This window comes from Passer domesticus, chromosome 2 (assembly GCF_036417665.1).
Source record: "Passer domesticus isolate bPasDom1 chromosome 2, bPasDom1.hap1, whole genome shotgun sequence".
In the NCBI taxonomy this organism is placed as follows: domain Eukaryota; kingdom Metazoa; phylum Chordata; class Aves; order Passeriformes; family Passeridae; genus Passer; species Passer domesticus.
In genome coordinates, this window is record NC_087475.1 from 1,259,468 (window position 1) to 1,276,009 (window position 16,542).

Genomic DNA, 16,542 nt, shown 5'->3' on the forward strand with positions numbered 1-16,542 from the left:
CATTCCCAAATTTGATCGTGTCCAGCTGTGAAGCATGGAGAGAATCCTCTGCGAGTCTGAGCTCTGCCAAGCCACTGCTCCCAGCCCCGGGGTGGAGCCAGACACCCCCAGCCCCCGGGTGCCTCCTCCCAGGTTTCCTGGGATTTCACACCTCCCCAGCAGTTCCCAGGACAAGCTCCACACATTTAGTCAGAGACCGAAGGCGAGATGCCAAAGGGAAAAAAGTTTAATTCAAGACAACAACGTCCATGAAATGAAGATCAACTGAAGCATTTTCGGAGCGCTTGGACAGAATTTTTCTTTTTTGGGGCTCTTCTGTCCCCAAACCAACCCCAAGTCCCTGCTGCACAGGAAACACCAACCCTTGTCCCTGCAGAGCAAGGAGACTCCACGTTCTGTGACACTGACAGATCCACACGGCTCCAGGTACCAAGAATTCCTCAGCTCCATGCACCCATGGCCAAAGGGTCCCTCACAGGAGGGCTGAGCAGCCTGGCTGGGTTTGTCCTGTCCCCAAACCCAGCTCAGGTTCACACCTCACAAAGACATGTCTGGGACAAGCACCTGAACGACCCCAGTGCAGACATCCTGGCAGCCTGCTCCTAACTCAGATCCCTCAGGGAGGGTGCACTGCCCCTTCCAATCCCCTGTGCACACAGATCAAAGATTAATGCTTCTTAAATAAAAAATAAAATAAAAGCAGGAAAAGCTTTCTACATCCTCTCCGCTGTCCAACTGCCCAAACTCTGGATCAGGCTCCTTGAGGGCAGAGGATCCTTATGGGAACATTTCATCCCAAGGAATTATTTTGTAGAAGTTCAAAGCAAACACAACCAACCAGACCTGCTCCTGCCATCCCAATGGCTGTTGGGAATCCTCACAAAGCCACTTCTGTATCGTGTGTGTTTCTTGCAGAAGGCATTTTGGCGTGTTTAATTCCTGTTTCCTGCCTTGGCATCCGCTGGAATTACTCTTTACTGACCAGGGGTGAAGATTATGAACTTGTGCTGCTTTATTGACCAAGTTGGGTACAACAATTGAAGCGTCATTCTACCCCCTCCCTCCCCCCAAATCCAGTTGTAGATCTGTTAAAGAGTTTAAAATTCACATGAACCACAAATCCGTACGATCAGCATCAGGCAGTGGATTCACTGGTTGGGAAGAGCAGCCCCAGGCTCCCCCCTGGGGCCAGCCTGGCCCGGGTGCTGTCCGAGCTCCGCGTCCCTCCGGCGGTCCTGGGCACAGGTGGCACCGAGGGGCAGAGCCCGGGCACGGCCCCCGGGTGTCCCCAGCACCCCCCCGAGCCCAGGGAACTCTGCAGCCACTAAAAACTGTATCAAAGGGTCAACGCTCTGACAGGAGAGGAACTGCAGGAGCTTCTGCCAAGGGTCTGGATTTCTGATGCCTCCAGAGTCTGTCGTCTGATTTAGTCGTTTAAGAAATAATTACATCACTAATGTAAACAATATAAACATACCAAAAACTAAGTATGATTTAAATACATTTGGATGGTACAAAAGAAAAAAACCTGTGGGTGTCTGTACAGTTTTTACAAGGTGGGAATCGCCGATGTATTTACAACATGAGAGGGGCAAATACCATTTCTTGTGCAGAGTAAAATGCTCAGAACCAGTGTCCCAGTAAAGCCAAGCTTAGCGGTGTGAGGCACTCCTGAACATGGTGGTATTGACCATGCTTTCCTTTGGTACGAGTCCCATGGCCTGCAGCGCCGCCGTGGCCGCCGTGGCTTTCGCGTGCTTCTTGTTAAGGCTGGCAAAGGTGGGCCTGTACTCGTTGCCATTGACTCTCACCTGGCACGGGGGAACCAGGGGTTAGCGAGGGGGCCGTGGCTGCCCCAGGCACACTCTGGGCAGCTCCTTTTTGGGGACACAGATCCCCTGGCTGCCTGTCAGCACCGACATTCCACGGGGTCCCACCGTGCTTGGCGTTGGGAGGGACCTCACAGCCCATCCAGTGCCAGCCCTGCCGTGGCAGGGACACCTTCCACTGGCCCAGGGTGCTCCAAGCCCCAGTGGCCTTGGGCACTGCCAGGGATTCAGGGGCAGCAACAGCTGCCCTGGGTTCCCTCTGCCAGGGCCTGCCCACCCTGCCAAGGAACAATTCCTCATTGCCAAGATCCCTTCCAGCCCTGTCCTCTGGCAGTGGGAAGCCACTCCCTGCATCCTGCCCCTCCAGCCCTTGTCCCCAGTCCCTCTCAAGCTCTGCTGGAGCCCCTTTAGGGCCTGCAGGGAGCTCTGAGGTCTCCCTGGAGCCTTCTGTCCTCCAGGTGAGCACCCCCAGCTCTCCCAGCCTGGCTCCAGAGGGGCTCCAGCCCTGGGATCCCAGAATAAAGTGCTCCAGGGACTCGGTTTGGCCTTTCCAGGAACAGGACTTGCACGTTCCAGCACCGAGACGGCTCCACCATCCTCAGCCAGCCCCGTGAGGTGTTTCTATCAAACAGAAACATGGATTTCACCCCTGGCACAGGGAAAGCAGCACAGGGGCAGGCAGCCCAGACCCACCTTGAAGATGAAATGCTTGCGGTGATCAGGCCCACTGTCGTCCACCAGCACGAACTCGGGGGGCGTCCACCTCCTCTTGTTGCAGATCTCCATCAGCGCAGACACCGGGTGCTTCCCTGGCACACAGACACCCCAGGGTCAGAGCCCACCCAGCCTCTGGCAACTGCAGCATTCCAGACAAGAAGCTCACCTGAAAGATCCTTCATCACCACGTAATGGCCGGACCTCTTCTGGGCCTTCTCTCCCACAGCAACAAGCCCTGCAAGGAACACAGGCACGCTGACATCCCCACTCCCCTGAGCCATCAGCACAGCACCAACAGGGATCACAGGGGACACCTGGAGCTCCACCCAGCTCTCAACCCTCCACCTTGTTCCATCACTCCACTCAGCACATTCTTCCCAAGGGCTCCAGGAAGTCTCTGGAGCAGCCAGGAGGAGAAAACTCAGAGCAGTCTCACACAAGGCAGAGAACACCTGGTTTTCCATGGAAACCTGGTTTTCCATGCCCTCTTTGGAGAAACAACCAACAAGGGAGACAGTGAAGAACATTCTCCTGTTCTTTGCAGCCCAGAGTCACCCCTGCCTCCAGTTTGCCTCACAGTGATCAATTCCCATTCTCCAGAGATGTCCCTGTGTCCCCTCCTGCCAGGAGTGACACCCCGGATTCCCTGTGCTCTCTGAATGCACAGGGTTCCAGCAGCCCAGCTGGGACCTCCATCCCCCCTGGGAACAAAGCAGCAGAGTGTGGAACAGCCCCAAAGGGCTGCAGGGAGCACAGGCTCTCCTGGAGTCACTGGCAAACACCAAAGCTCAACATTGTTCTCCTGAAAATCTCACAAGACCAAGAAATGAACTGAAGAATTGCCAGAAATGTCTGAAATTCCAGTGACAATCCACCAGAGAAACTCAAGTTTTCTCCCCAAGGATTTTGCCACTGTCAGACTTCAACCTTTCAATATTCCTTTGTTTCTTACCTCAGGTTTTCCTGCTGTGGCTTTGGTGAATAAACAGGGAGATACTGCAATTGCTTCCAGTGTCTTCCTGTTCCTGCAGCTTTTTTGGGTGGCATTTGGGTTTCTTTTGCTTTACAGGAAAATCCCTTCCTCCTCAGACATTCATCCCAATATTCCTGCAACCCCTAAGCAGGGCCTTTCCAAGGGGCATGAAGCCATCAGAGACAATCCCTGAAGGAAAGGCTGAGGGTTTCCCCCTTCACAGAATTTTAAACCCAAATCCAACAAGGGATTCTCATCCTCCTCATTAAACTCTTTCCCTGCTCCTGAGTCACTGACACTCCACCTCCTGGCTCTGGGACCTCAACTGGGAATTTCAAACAAGCTGCAGCCTCCTGAGTCACTTCCTGGGACCAGGAATTGTATTTTATTTGGGGCTGGTTTATATTTATATTTATTAAAATAGATACTTTAATAATTATTAACATGAAAATTTTAATATTCAGAAAATAAAATACTTTTTTCTACATTAAAAAATGTCTAATAAATTCCTTTCAAACCAAACCTGGGTGGTGGGTTTATAACACCCTTCCTGTTAAAAAGTGTGGACTTTAAAACTCTGCACAGAAGTTTGAAAAAAAAGGAGTAGGTTTTACCCATTTAATCATCCAAGAACACAGCTGTCTGAAAAACTACTTGTCCTCAATATATAATCCCTAAATATATAACCCCTTGTCCTAAATATGTATTATATATATAATTTATAATCATGTTTCCTGTTTGTCTGAGCAGAACACCTCCTGCCCCCCATCTCCCTGTGCCACAGGCCTGGGTGCCCAAGAGCAGAGGGAATTCTGCATCCAGGCACAACTTTTATGGGATCAGGTGAGGCTGCACATGAGCAGAAGTATTTGACAACCAGGAAATCCACAGCCCAGCCCAGTGTCTGAAGGAGTTTCAGAGTCTCACAGGCCAGGAGGAGCCCTTGGCAATCACTGCCACCAGCCACCTTTGGGGTTTCATTTCTTTCTTTACACAGAAAGGTTGTAAAGAAAAACATGTGAGGGGTTTGGCCATTCCAGGCTCATTCTGAGCAGTGACAAAAGCCAACACAAGCCCTGAAATCCCAGGATGGTTTGGGTGGGAAGGGACCTTAAAGCCCACCCAGTGCCCATGGCAGGGACACCTTCCATTGTCCCAGGCTGCTCCAAGCCCCATCCAGGGCCTTGAAATGAAAATTCTGAGTATTTCCACCCCTTGCTTTGAGCTGGGATTGAAGGTTCCTGCTGCAGAAAAAATCTTTAGAACAGCAGGAATCTGTTCCACAGTGTGCAGTTGTTCTGTTCCATTCACAGCAGAATAATTAAATTAGAAATCCTGACTGCTGAATTTGGGTTTAAAGCAGTCAGAACCTGGAGAGGTGTTTCAGATGGAGAATCTCCCTCAGCACTCAGCACACAAACCTCAGTGGCCAAGGACAGGAAACCATGGAAAACAGGGGAGGTTTCCAGGCCAAGTGGAGGCTGAAGCTGCCTCTGGAACCAGCCCTGAGGATGGGCAGAGATGCCTTCAGCAGGATCAGGCTGGACATGAACAGCAGGGAAATGAGGGGCAAAAAAAGGACCAGAATCCCCAAGGAAGCCCCAAAGCCCTGAGTGTGAGTCACTCACAAAGCTCAGCTTTGGGGCTCTCAGCTCTGTCCTCACCCCTCTGTAAAACTGACCCCACTATTCCATTTCCATCCCTGCTCCTGCTCCAGCCACTTTCTCCAGAGCCACCACTGCAGCTTTTCCACAGGGACAAAGCTTTGGAGTGAGCCCAGGCCTGGGCAAACCTGAGGCAAAATCCCAGAATTGTTCATGTGCCAGTGAAGCCACCCAGGCAACACCTCCTGCTGCCATCCCCAGGCAGCTGAGGTGAGAAGCCACAAGACTCTTCTGAGGCAGGACTCACCTTTTCGATCTGTCTTAAAGTCCACCATGATGGGCTCGACGCTGCCTTCCTTGTTCTTCCCAAGCCCTTCTCCTTCTCTCCAGCCCATTTTCCTCATCAGCTGAGCTCCCATTCCTCCAGTGACAGGGGCTGCTCTTAAGAACTGATCCTATCCAGAAAAAGAGAAGTAAAACAAGGCCTAAAGTTAGCGCTGTGATTTAAGTAAGAAGTGGGAACTTCCAAAAAACGTTTCTAACAACTTTTCACAGACTCAATTAAAAAAAAAAAAAATAAAAAATCCACCTGAGCTCTGTGGATTTTTAGCCCAAACCAGTGCGTGGAACCCGGAATTCACGCGGACACACGAGACACAAATCAATGTTTGGCAAAAAAGAACAACTTAGGAGAAATCTAAGGTGATCCCAAAGTGGCAGTGACCCTTGGCAGACAGATGTGTTTAACCAAGCGACAACCATCCGGCTCTAAAGACTCTGCTCTGATCCCAGAGATCTCCTCAGCTCGGGAAGTGGGAACTGATCCCGGCACAGCTGTGCCAGGGGCACCTCCTCGTCCAACAGAACACAAGCACATTTATTCATGACATTCACAGGCTGTTTAGGCGGATTTAAATCTTAAAAAAAAAAACCTCTCCCCACCTGATTCATTACACAGCAGTTGCACATTCAAGTTCTACTCTGAAATTCCACATGGAACAAACAGGTTTTGCTTTCCCCTCTCTTTATTTTAACGGAAAAAGGCGCTTGGCCCCCCAAGTTTAGCAGCAGCAGTCGTCACATTCTTTCAAATGAGCATTAACAAAAGTTGTTAAACGGTGAAAGCTTATCAACAGAAAGTTTAAACATCTGCTTTGATGTAAAGAACTGTAAAAACTCCTTAAATGTTACGTACCTAGGCCTCGCTGGCCGCAGTGTTGTGAATAGTAGGGCTGGCACTGACCGTGGCAAGAAGGCGGCTACAAGGATTTGACCCTGAAACAAGTTTCCATATAGAGGGGTGAAAGTTCACAGGTTATTCTGTGAACCATCATCTCTCGTGCCCCCCCGCTGACCCCAGAAGCAAGGCAAGCATTTCCACCAGAGCAGGAGCTGCCTCGCCTGCCCGCGCTCGCTGGAGCCCGGCGTGCCCATGGAGCTGGGCAGGGCTGGCTCGCTGCCCGGGCACACCCACACAGCTCTGGGGCTCTGCTTCCTCTGGAGCTGTGCTTGCACGAGCGGGACTTCCCCAGAGTTCACAGAGTCACGCGTGTCCTGAGCTGGAGGGGACCCATCAGCTGGCCCTGCACGGACAGCGCGGCAATCCCAGCCTGGGCGTCCCTGGGAGCTCCTGGAGCTCAGCTCAGGCTGCCACACTGCAGCACTGACGTATCCCTGGATTCCCAGGGCTCCCAGGGGCCTGCTGTCCACCGGCAGGGAGCGAAGCCACAGGGGTTCCTTTGGCACACCGGGTGTTTTTCAGGGATTCCCAACACACGTCTGTGTCCGGCCCCCACGCTGGAGGCTGGCAGAAGTGTGACAGGAAAACCTTGCTGGAGGCTGTGCCAGGAATGGTCCCAATCTCTGCCTAGGCCAGGAAATCCCTGTCTGGATCCACAGGGATCCACTGGAGGAGGAGCAGAGCTGGGGCTGGCGCAGAGCCAGCCCCTCAGACACAGCATCCACAGCCCTTCCCTCAGTTCCCGCTCCCTCCTCCCGTCTTCTCCAGGAACATCCTGGGAGAGGAGCTCCCTCCAGGCTCTGGAGCTGGGCTGGCCCCTGCTGGAGGGCAGGATTTGGCTCCCTGGCTGTTCCAGCACCACGGGGTGTGTTCAGTTCACAAAGGACACAGCGCAAGCTCCTGCTGAGGTCACTGCGGGCTCACTCGGCTTTCCCAAACACCTGGACACGTCCTGGCTCAGGGCTGCAGCAAGGACAGAGCAGAACCAAAACATCCTGTTCCTGGCCAAAGCCCTGAGCTCCTACAGAGGAATTACCAGAGCCTGAACAAACTCCAGAAACTGGAACTAGGAAGGTCTAGGTTCCAAAGGGCTGTTTGTTAAAGCACCCCTTCCGTGGGAGAACTCAGGATCCTGGAGGGGAACTGCAGCAGGAACTTTGTGCTCACTCTTCAACGTGACCAACAGAACCAGCACAACAATGACTTACACATTTATTATTATTAATAATAACTATTATTAATAATAATTTAGTTCCAGAACACACAAATACTTGTGCTTCCCACTAAAAGGCTAGAGGAAGGAATTCTGGTACCAGTGGGAAAGGAGCCAGGAGAAGCCCCCTTGGACTCAGGTCACTGAGGAGGCAAAGGTCTGCAGCAAGGAAAAAGTTCCTGCATTTTGATTCTGGTAGGTTTTTTTCCTTTTAATAATTAATAATAAAGTGAATGCAAACCTCTAATGCCACCTGTACATTGTATTTTTTTGTAGTTTAGTAACAGACAGCTTCCCTCAGCCCATGATTTAATGAGTGGGGGTAAAACTGGTGCTGGGTTTGGAACTCACTGAAAACCATAGAGGCAACAGAAACGTTCACAAAAGTGGGGAAGCAAGAGGCACAATTCTTCTCATTTTAAAAACCATCCCAGGGTGATTCTCCCAAAAACTCCTGAGCAGCTCTGGACCTTTGCAGATACAAATTAAAGGGGCTGGAACACAAGAAGCCCCAGGTTTCTGAGCATTTTGGTTACTGTCAGAACTAACTCATTATTTACAAAAGCATTCTCTTTCATTCACTGGTATTAATTTGAGGGAGCCTGCAGGACAATTTGATACTTTTTTCCTTATATTTTGAGCTCTAAATTCCATGAAATCCCACTTCCATTCTGCCAAAACACAGAGACACTCAAGAGCCACATTCCTGTGTCAGCACTTGCTTTAAAGAGAAGGTAAAACCTGATTCCTTCAGAGGGCTTAGAGCAGCTTTAATGAACTTTCTTGCTGATTATTCAGGCTGACTCCTTGGAGCAACAATTTAGGAAGCAAAGACAACAAAGCCTTGAAGGCGGGGGGGGGCAGTTCAGGGCAGGACTAAAGGCTGAACTCCAAGGAAGTTCCAAGTTCCAGGAGGAAGCATCACTTGGGAAAAACTTGTGCCAGGCAGCAGAATTTCCCATTAAATCCCAGCATCTCTGAGTGGGAAGGGACCCACAAGGACCATCCAAGTCCAGCTCCTGGCCCTGCACAGCCCAACAATCCCAGCCTGGCATCCCTGGGAGCTCCAAACACTCCTGGAGCTCTGGGCACCATCTGCTCCCTGTGGCACCTTGCAGGGATCCTGAGGAAGGGAATTTGGGCTGGATGCTGAATTGGAAGATGCTCTGGCTCTTTCAGCAGCAGTCCCAATCCTTCCCACAGACAGGAGCAGAAATCCCTTGCTGAAGAAGCCCAGCAGATGCCTCACAAGCACCTGCAGGTGCTGCTCCCAGCTTCTGCACAACAGCAGGGAAAAAGGGATGGCTGGGAGAGAGCAGCCAGTCCAACAGAACTCACCTCCTATGGAATCATGGAATCCCAGACTGGTCTGGGTCAGGAGGGACCTTAAAGATCATCCAGTGCCAGCCCTGCCATGGCAGGGACACCTTCCACTGTCCCAGTGTCCAGCCTGGCCTTGGGCACTGCCAGGGATCCAGGGGCAGCCCCAGCTGCTCTGGGCACCCTGTGCCAGCCCTGCCCACCCTGCCAGGGAGGAATTCCTTCCCAAGATCCAGTCCCTAGTGAGCACAGAGCTGCTCTGCCCTGCAGCTGAGCCTGGCTCCCAAGGAGAGCTCCTTGTTCCCAGCAGGAACACCAGCTCTGGCTGAGGGCAGCCACAGGGCTCAGCTTCCCTTCCACCCTGAGAGCTCTGCTCTGCTGTGCCTGCAAGAATGGAAGGGAGGTTTGCACTTTCCAGAACGTTCTGCACCCCAGGGATCAGCACAATGAGTGACCCAGCAGCTCCCCAGGGCCACCCCTGAGCACAGCCCTGGGTCTGTGAGCAAGTTCAGGCTCCAGAACTGAGCTGATAAATCCAGAACCAAGGGGTGAGTCTGGGAAAGGGGGAGTAAACAGACCTCAACAGAATTTGCTTGAAAAAACAAAAAATGTTTGACCACTTGCTCTGACATTTCTTCAGCAGCACAGTGTGTTTGGAAGGAAAAAGGGAATAAAAATAGAAGCAACCTTCAGAAAAAATGAGTCACATTTGTGAACTGATTACACTGATGGTGACAAACTGAAACAGAAGCCACTTTTTCAAAGAGAAAGGTAAGATTGTTCATAAATTTTTTAAACCTAACACCACATCACTCTTTTATGGACCCCACTCAGGCCCCTGCACATAAACACCAGGAATTTGTCCAAGAATTAGAACAGAATTGCTACATAGTGCCCCCACCCCAGTGCTGCACATGAAACCCTAATTCCCAAACTGAGGTTCTGAGTCTGGTTTGAGTGCACATTACCCCTCCAGAGTCACTGGGAAAGGACAAGCAAAGGTGAAATCCACCAAATGCAAAGTGAAGACAGAGCTCAGCAAACAAACTCCCCAAGTCCCTTGCTCCCTCCTGAGTCACCCTCCTGTCCCAGCTCCCTGGTGCTGTGGTGGCCTCTGTCACACCCAGTGCCTGTGCTTGCTCTAATTCCTTCTTTCCTGAGACTCAAATGGAGTGGCTGCCACAGGCTCAGCCTGTGCTGATGGTCACAGCTCCTGCCACGGCAAATTCCCAAGGGAAATGCCTTCAGCAAAGAGGCTCAGCCAGAAATGTGCACTCATTCACAGACACAACATCCCCCAAGGATCTCCACAGCCCTGCTTGCAGACAAAAACCACAGAAACACAGAGCACCCTGAGTTGGAAGTGACCCGTAAGGATCAAAGTCCAACTCCTGTCCTGAGTGAAAAATACCAGATTTTTTTAATGCTAAGATACAGTTTTTAGGCTAAAAAGAGAGCACAAAAGGGAGCACAAGCCTGACTTAGTAATTGATAATTGCCACACAATTTCAGGTGTCTGAGTAACACACGAGCAGTACTTTGCATTTCAGGGGTGGTTTGTACTCCTGTCCCTGAGAAAGAGACCATGGATTCACCACCACGTGCCTATTCCTTCCTGTGAAACCCTCCTGCAGCCACAGCAGGACTCCACAAGAAGCTGTGTGAGGCTTTCCCAGCCCCACCATTCCTGGCATGGGCACTTCTGAGCAGCTCTGGGCCCTCCTGGCAGAGCAGGAAAGCAGCTGAGGAATGCCAGGGCAGGGAGAGGACTTTGCCCTCGCCTCCCTCACCCTCCAACTCCTCCTGCTGCCAGCAGGAGCCTCCTCTGTGCCCAGCCCCAGAGCCTGCAGTGTGAGCACAGCACATTCCCAGCTCTGGGCAGGGCAGGAGAGCTGCTGCTGCCTCACTGATGCCCAGATCCAACAAAATGTTCCAACATTTCTCTGCTCCTTGCAGCAGTCGTATCCACAAGCACAGACCACACTCTTCTCCCATTCCCTTCCCTTGAAGCATTTTGTTGGGCTTGTGTCTGGTTTTTTGGCTGTTATTTTGGTTTGTTTAGTTGGGCTGCTTTAAAGCAGATCCCAGAGTGAAGCTGGAGGACAGGTAAATCACACCTGGCCCTTTCCACTTCACCCTTGTGAGCAGCCCCTCCTGTCACTGCCATCACAGGAGATCCCAGGGAGGAGGTTTGGGAACGAGCTGCCCAGAGCTGCTCCCTTTCCAGAGCCTTGGGAACCCATTCCAGGTGCTGCAGACAGGGAGAACCCTCCCCTCACAGCCCTGCTGATCTCCTTCCCAAGCTCCCCTGTGGAAAAGCTCCTTCCTCACCAACACATCCCTGTGCTTCACAGTTCCCTCTGCCAGGAACAAGGATAGTCTTCATCAAAGGCAGCATTTTGCTACAATCTCAGTTGTTCACAGTTGTTAAAATCAGACTTTATCATGCACATTCTGCATTAACACTGGCAAGATTCCAGAAGATTCCCATCTGGCCAGTGACTCACATCTGTGTTCCCTGGCTCTCTGCACTGCTTGGCTACATGAAGTGGAATAAAAGTTAGTGAATCCTGGCAAAAAATGCTTCTATTTTCAGGATATTGTAATTCCAGACTTTTGTGTTCAGCTGACACCAACTTTTACGGAAAATTCCACCTAAGCCTCAAATGTGACCTCTCAGTTGGAGGGTGTCCCAACCCAAGCTGATACAGACTGAGCAGCTTAACTCCTTATTCCTTGTGCCTGGAAGGTGGATGCTGCTTCAACTCCTCAGATCTCCTTCCTGCCAGAGCACCAGCTCAGTGTTCACAGGCAAAGGTGCAGCCTGAGGAACTGAATGTACAAACACACGGATGGAGGACGCACCACACCCCAAACCAGCCACAGCCAGAGGGAACTACTGCACTGTGTCTAAACACTATCAGTGAGAGGAACTTATTAACTGCAACTCCTGCTTTAATCCTCCACATCTCTGGCTCCCAGAAAACCCTGGTGATGCAGAGAGAGGCAAAGGAGCAACGAAGAGAGAACCAAGGCAAACCCAAGGGCAGTTTGGAACTCGGTTCGCTGGAGTCGATGCCAAAAGCCGCTGGATTTTGGCAATGCCAAAAGCTGCTGCCAAACAGCAGCAGGATGAACCCTGCCTGATGTGTGCCAGAGCCAGGCAGGCAGTGAGGGATGTGCCACTGCCAGCACAGCAGCAGCAGCAGTGTCCTGTCAGTGGCAGGCTGCGTCTCGGCGGTCACACCTCGCCGGTGACCCCGAGGGACAGGGACTGAGCCCAGCCTGCTGCACTGGGCACATGCTCTGCCACAGGGTAAAGGCACTTGTGGTGCTGTCAAGTGTGGTCACTGCTGGGACAGCAGTGGCTGTGTCACTTCTACCTTTCGGATCCACGCCTGGGGCCCGCTGTTGGTGAGCTCATCCGAGGACAGGATCTGCGCGCCGGTGCTGCCCGTGAACTGCCCGGGGATGGAGTTGGACTGAGCCCAGGCGTCGATCTGCAACGGCAAAACCCACACTGAGACCAGCAGCAACACCCCCAGCCTTCCCTCTGCACCTCAGGAATTTTCACAGCGTGGTGCTGGTATTTGATGTGTTCAGTGATACTCAGATGAAAGTGCTCCTAAAATCTGAGCATCTGCATGGTCACCCTGAAACCTGAGCTCCAACTCCAGCGAGTTCAGGGTCTCCTTATCCCCAGAACTGCTGAATCCACTGTTTTGGAAAGAATTACCTACATCTGTAACTGCTTAACTACTACAAAATTTAAAGAAAATTACATTTGAAACTATTTTTCAGAGTGACTTGGGTGCAAACATGGAATACACAAAGGAGCTCATCAAAGCTCAGTGTTAGAGCTTTGAAACACTGGCCCACAACTGGGTTTCCAAACTTAAACAGGAGAGAAAAAACAGTTGCCATGAAAGGTAAACACAGATTCCCTCAAGCCCCCCAAAATGCTGCTGAAAGGCCCCAGCTCACCTGCTCCTGTGCCCGGTTCAGCATGCACATGGCCTCCAGGTCAAAAGAGTTCTCATTGAGCCTTTTCTGGGCCACTGCTCTGTCGTTCATGGCTGTGGTTATGTCCACACACTAGGAGGAAAAAGAGCATTTGTAAAAACACAGCAGAGCACAACAGTGTCCACTCGAGCTGGAAAAAGCTGTTGGAGGATCAATGCTACCAAGTGGGGTTACAGATGAATTGTTGGTTTAACAAAGAAAAAGGTAACGTGATGGAAATCCTGGGACTACTTAAATCCACACAAGATGGGCTTTACTGAACAAAGACAAACCTGCATTTAAACTTAAACACTCTGGTAATTTAAAAATCACCTGCATACACAAAATATCCAATGACTTATTTTCTAAGAACTGTCACAAAAAAATCTGGTGTGTAATAAAAAGAGAAGCATTTTACTGTTCAATGAGATCTTAACCAACAGAATTAAATGCAATTTAACTAAAAATTCATACAGAGCTGTTCACATGAGCCCTCTGCTAGTAAGTCACACTAAAGCTTGTCTGTATAAAGTAATTCCAGCATGAATCAGATGCATTCCACAATCTTGACTTTAGTGTCCCAAATTTTTCATCTTCAGCCTAAACCAGAAGGGAATGAAGATGGGGAAGGGGCTGGAGCCCCAGGAGGGGCTGAGGGAGCTGGGAAGGGGCTGGAGAATTGCTGAGGGAGCTGGGAAGGGGCTGGAGAATTGCTGAGGAGCTGGGAAGGGGCTGAGGCTGGAGCAAAGGAGGCTCAGGGGCCCTTGTGGCTCTGCACAAGTCCCTGGCAGGAGGGGACAGCCGGGGGGGTCGGGCTCTGCTGCCAGGGAACAGGGACAGGAGCAGAGGGAACGGCCTCAGGCTGGGCCAGGGCAGGCTCAGCTGGGCCAGCAGCAGGAATTTGCCCATGGAAAGGGTGCTCAGGCCTTGGCAGGGCTGCCCAGGGAGCTTGGCAGTGCCCATCCCTGCAGGTGTCCCCTGCAGGTGGCACTGAGTGCTCTGGGCTGGGGACAAGGTGGCCGTGGGGCACAGCTGGCACTGCCTGGGTTGGCACGGCTGTGCCAGCCCCAGGGATTTGGGGATTCTGAACACCAGTTCAGTTTCAGAAACTGAAACTCCTTTAAAATTGACTCAGCTGAACAAAACAAACACTGTTAAACCACAAACCCTGCCCCAGGAACCTGGTCAAGAATTCAGTAAATACTGAAAGGAAGAGACAGATATGAACATCTACAATGGCATCAAACACAGGAATTGCTTTTGTGCTCTATTAAATCTGATTTTAAGATGGGTTTTTTTTGCTGGTGTTTAGGACAAAGGTGTTTCTATTGGGAAGATCATTGCTGGAATATCCGGCACTGACCAAAACAGAGCTAAAATCCTACAAGTCCCAAGTGTCTATGGACTGAGTTCAGTGCTTATTTCTTGTCACTCAGAATACAAAAAAGACAAAAGAAGAATTAAAATATTATGTAACAACCCCCTGACACAACAGCATGGTTGTAAAAATGCCTGTTTCAAATGCACACTGGCTGAGTTTTCAAGTTTCTCTCACATACCTAAAATAATTATTTAATGTTCTGTTTATGAAACTGGTCCAGGAGATAAATAAAAGTTCTTCTACTCACCAAAAGTTTCAATCCAGCAATACACAAAGGCATGGAAGCAGTCCATGAAAGCTCAGGGGACCACTGCCATGCTAAAGAGGTGTGTTAGTGCTGTACCGGACTGGGGCCTAGCAACACTCCCTGCTGGGTTAATTCCCAAACACTTCTCCATTCTGGAGACCATCAGGGCTCTCTGTTATGTCAATACACTCGATGGCAGCTTTGTATCTTGTGAAAAAAAACCATCTCTGCTTGAGGTGTAAGAAGTTGTTGTTATTCCCGAGTCAAGGAAAACAGGTGGAAATGGGGTGGTGCTCTCTTCAGAGCTCTCCTGGCTGATCCCCCTTCTCTGACTTGCCCCCACAAATCACAAATACTGAAGCAAACACAAAGCAGGTGTTTTACACACTCTGGAGGTCCCTGAATGCTTTTACTGCATCCTTAGGTCTCAGCACGAGTCACCTGGGCTAACCCAGCCCTGGCACTCTACACTTCCACTCCTTCCTCAGAGCTCTCTGCCTGCTACAGACATGACGAGCCCTCAGATCACTCCAGACCTTCCCCTCCATCTCCTACTGCCACACACAACCACTGTAAGGCATCAGGTTTTATTAAAACAAGCTGCAATGTATTAGCAGGGTCATTTCAGACTAAACCCATAACTAATATGTGAATTAAAACACAGCAACAAAAGCAACTGTGTGGGGTTTCATGTCAAGACTTGCACCAGAACTGTCACAGTATTGCAAAATCAGCAACTACAAAAGGAGGTCAATTCTAGGGGAAACTTCTTAAGTTCCAAACACCCCCAAGCTCTCTGCTGCCCCAGCAAGGGAGCTGACCTGCCTCATGTTGCTCCAAGGGAGCCATTTCCACCACAGAGTCCTCCTGAACATTAAAGAATTAAGCAGAGAAGCACTGTGTTACCTGTCAGGCTCCCTGGAGGAACACACAGCAATTCTGCACCTGCACTTCCCAAACCCCAGGGGATGGATGGAACAGCCTGCTGGGAGCTAACGCCCCTGAAATCACCCTTAACACAAACCAAGTTAAGGTAAAGGCAAATAAAAATATTTATTTACAAAATATAAAAACAGACAACATAGTTACAGGCATTTATAAAGGTACACACAACAGAAAGGAAGTGATGTTAAATATATTTACTGCAATGAAACTGGGAATGACATTCTGCACAAACATTCAGGGTTTTACTGGAGCAGGAGAGCCCAAAGTGCAGCTCCCACCTGTGCTGAGGAACTGGGTGCCCAACCATCAAATTTTGAGGGATTCCATGAAAATGCTGACTAAGTTATATCCTCTGTGCTTTTGGTGCTGTAGAAGAGCCAGAAGAAAATTCCTTCTGTGCCTCAGGGAGTGAACTGACCAGTATCAGAAAGGTCTTGAGAAACAAAATGCACCAAGTGCTGAGATGGCTTTGTCAGAAATTGATGGGGAGGGTTTGGGGTTTGGCTTTGGAAGGTGTGAGAACAAGACTGCAGGGGCACTGAGGCAACACACACTTAAAAATAGTAACATCTCTCTTAAATATTTAATTTACTTAATTACAACAGCCCCCAAAAATGTTCTTTAGAAGAAGTTTCAAGGGGAAAAACACTTGCTTTGGTTTTCTTAGTTTATTACCCATACAATTAGATTCTCCCTTGGAAGGCCACGTGCAAAACAGCTACTGTAGAAATGTGACTGGAAAGCCAAAAAAATGAATACATCCAGAGGAAGTGACTTACAATCTTTAATGGATTACATTCCAGTGTGATGTTCTTGTTCTAAGACTGGGATAATTTTAATTAGCGCTACATACATTATTGTGCAAATATCAAAGTATTATTAATTAACCTCTGCAGGAAACTGAACGAGGAAGTTTTTTCATCTTCCAGCTACAGTTTAACTTTAAATTCTGTTGAGACCAAGAAGCCACCAGCTGCCAGAAGCAGGATGGGTGCAGGCTGCTTCCACCACTGCCCAGGTGAGCATCCCCATGTGCAGAGCTCAGCTCCTCAGCTTAGTGCAGTGTTAGGC

The 16,542-nt window shown here is 50.2% G+C and overlaps 1 protein-coding gene across 4 annotated transcripts in view; it reads right to left on the reverse strand.

The window, feature by feature from the left end:
* Positions 1 to 202: 202 nt before the first annotated feature.
* Positions 203 to 16,542, reverse strand: part of SON (SON DNA and RNA binding protein) — a 36,979-nt gene continuing 20,639 nt past the window's right edge. For 2 of the 4 annotated variants that reach the window (XM_064405306.1, XM_064405299.1), the window contains exons 7-12: positions 12,881 to 12,991; positions 12,280 to 12,396; positions 5,431 to 5,578; positions 2,713 to 2,781; positions 2,523 to 2,638; positions 1,818 to 2,450 (exon numbers count right to left, since the gene is read on the reverse strand). In XM_064405306.1, the coding sequence (XP_064261376.1) occupies positions 1,833 to 2,450; positions 2,523 to 2,638; positions 2,713 to 2,781; positions 5,431 to 5,578; positions 12,280 to 12,396; positions 12,881 to 12,991 (1,179 nt within the window). In that variant the 3' untranslated portion in view covers positions 1,818 to 1,832. The other 2 variants (XR_010354083.1, XM_064405314.1) reach the window with 2 other exon arrangements.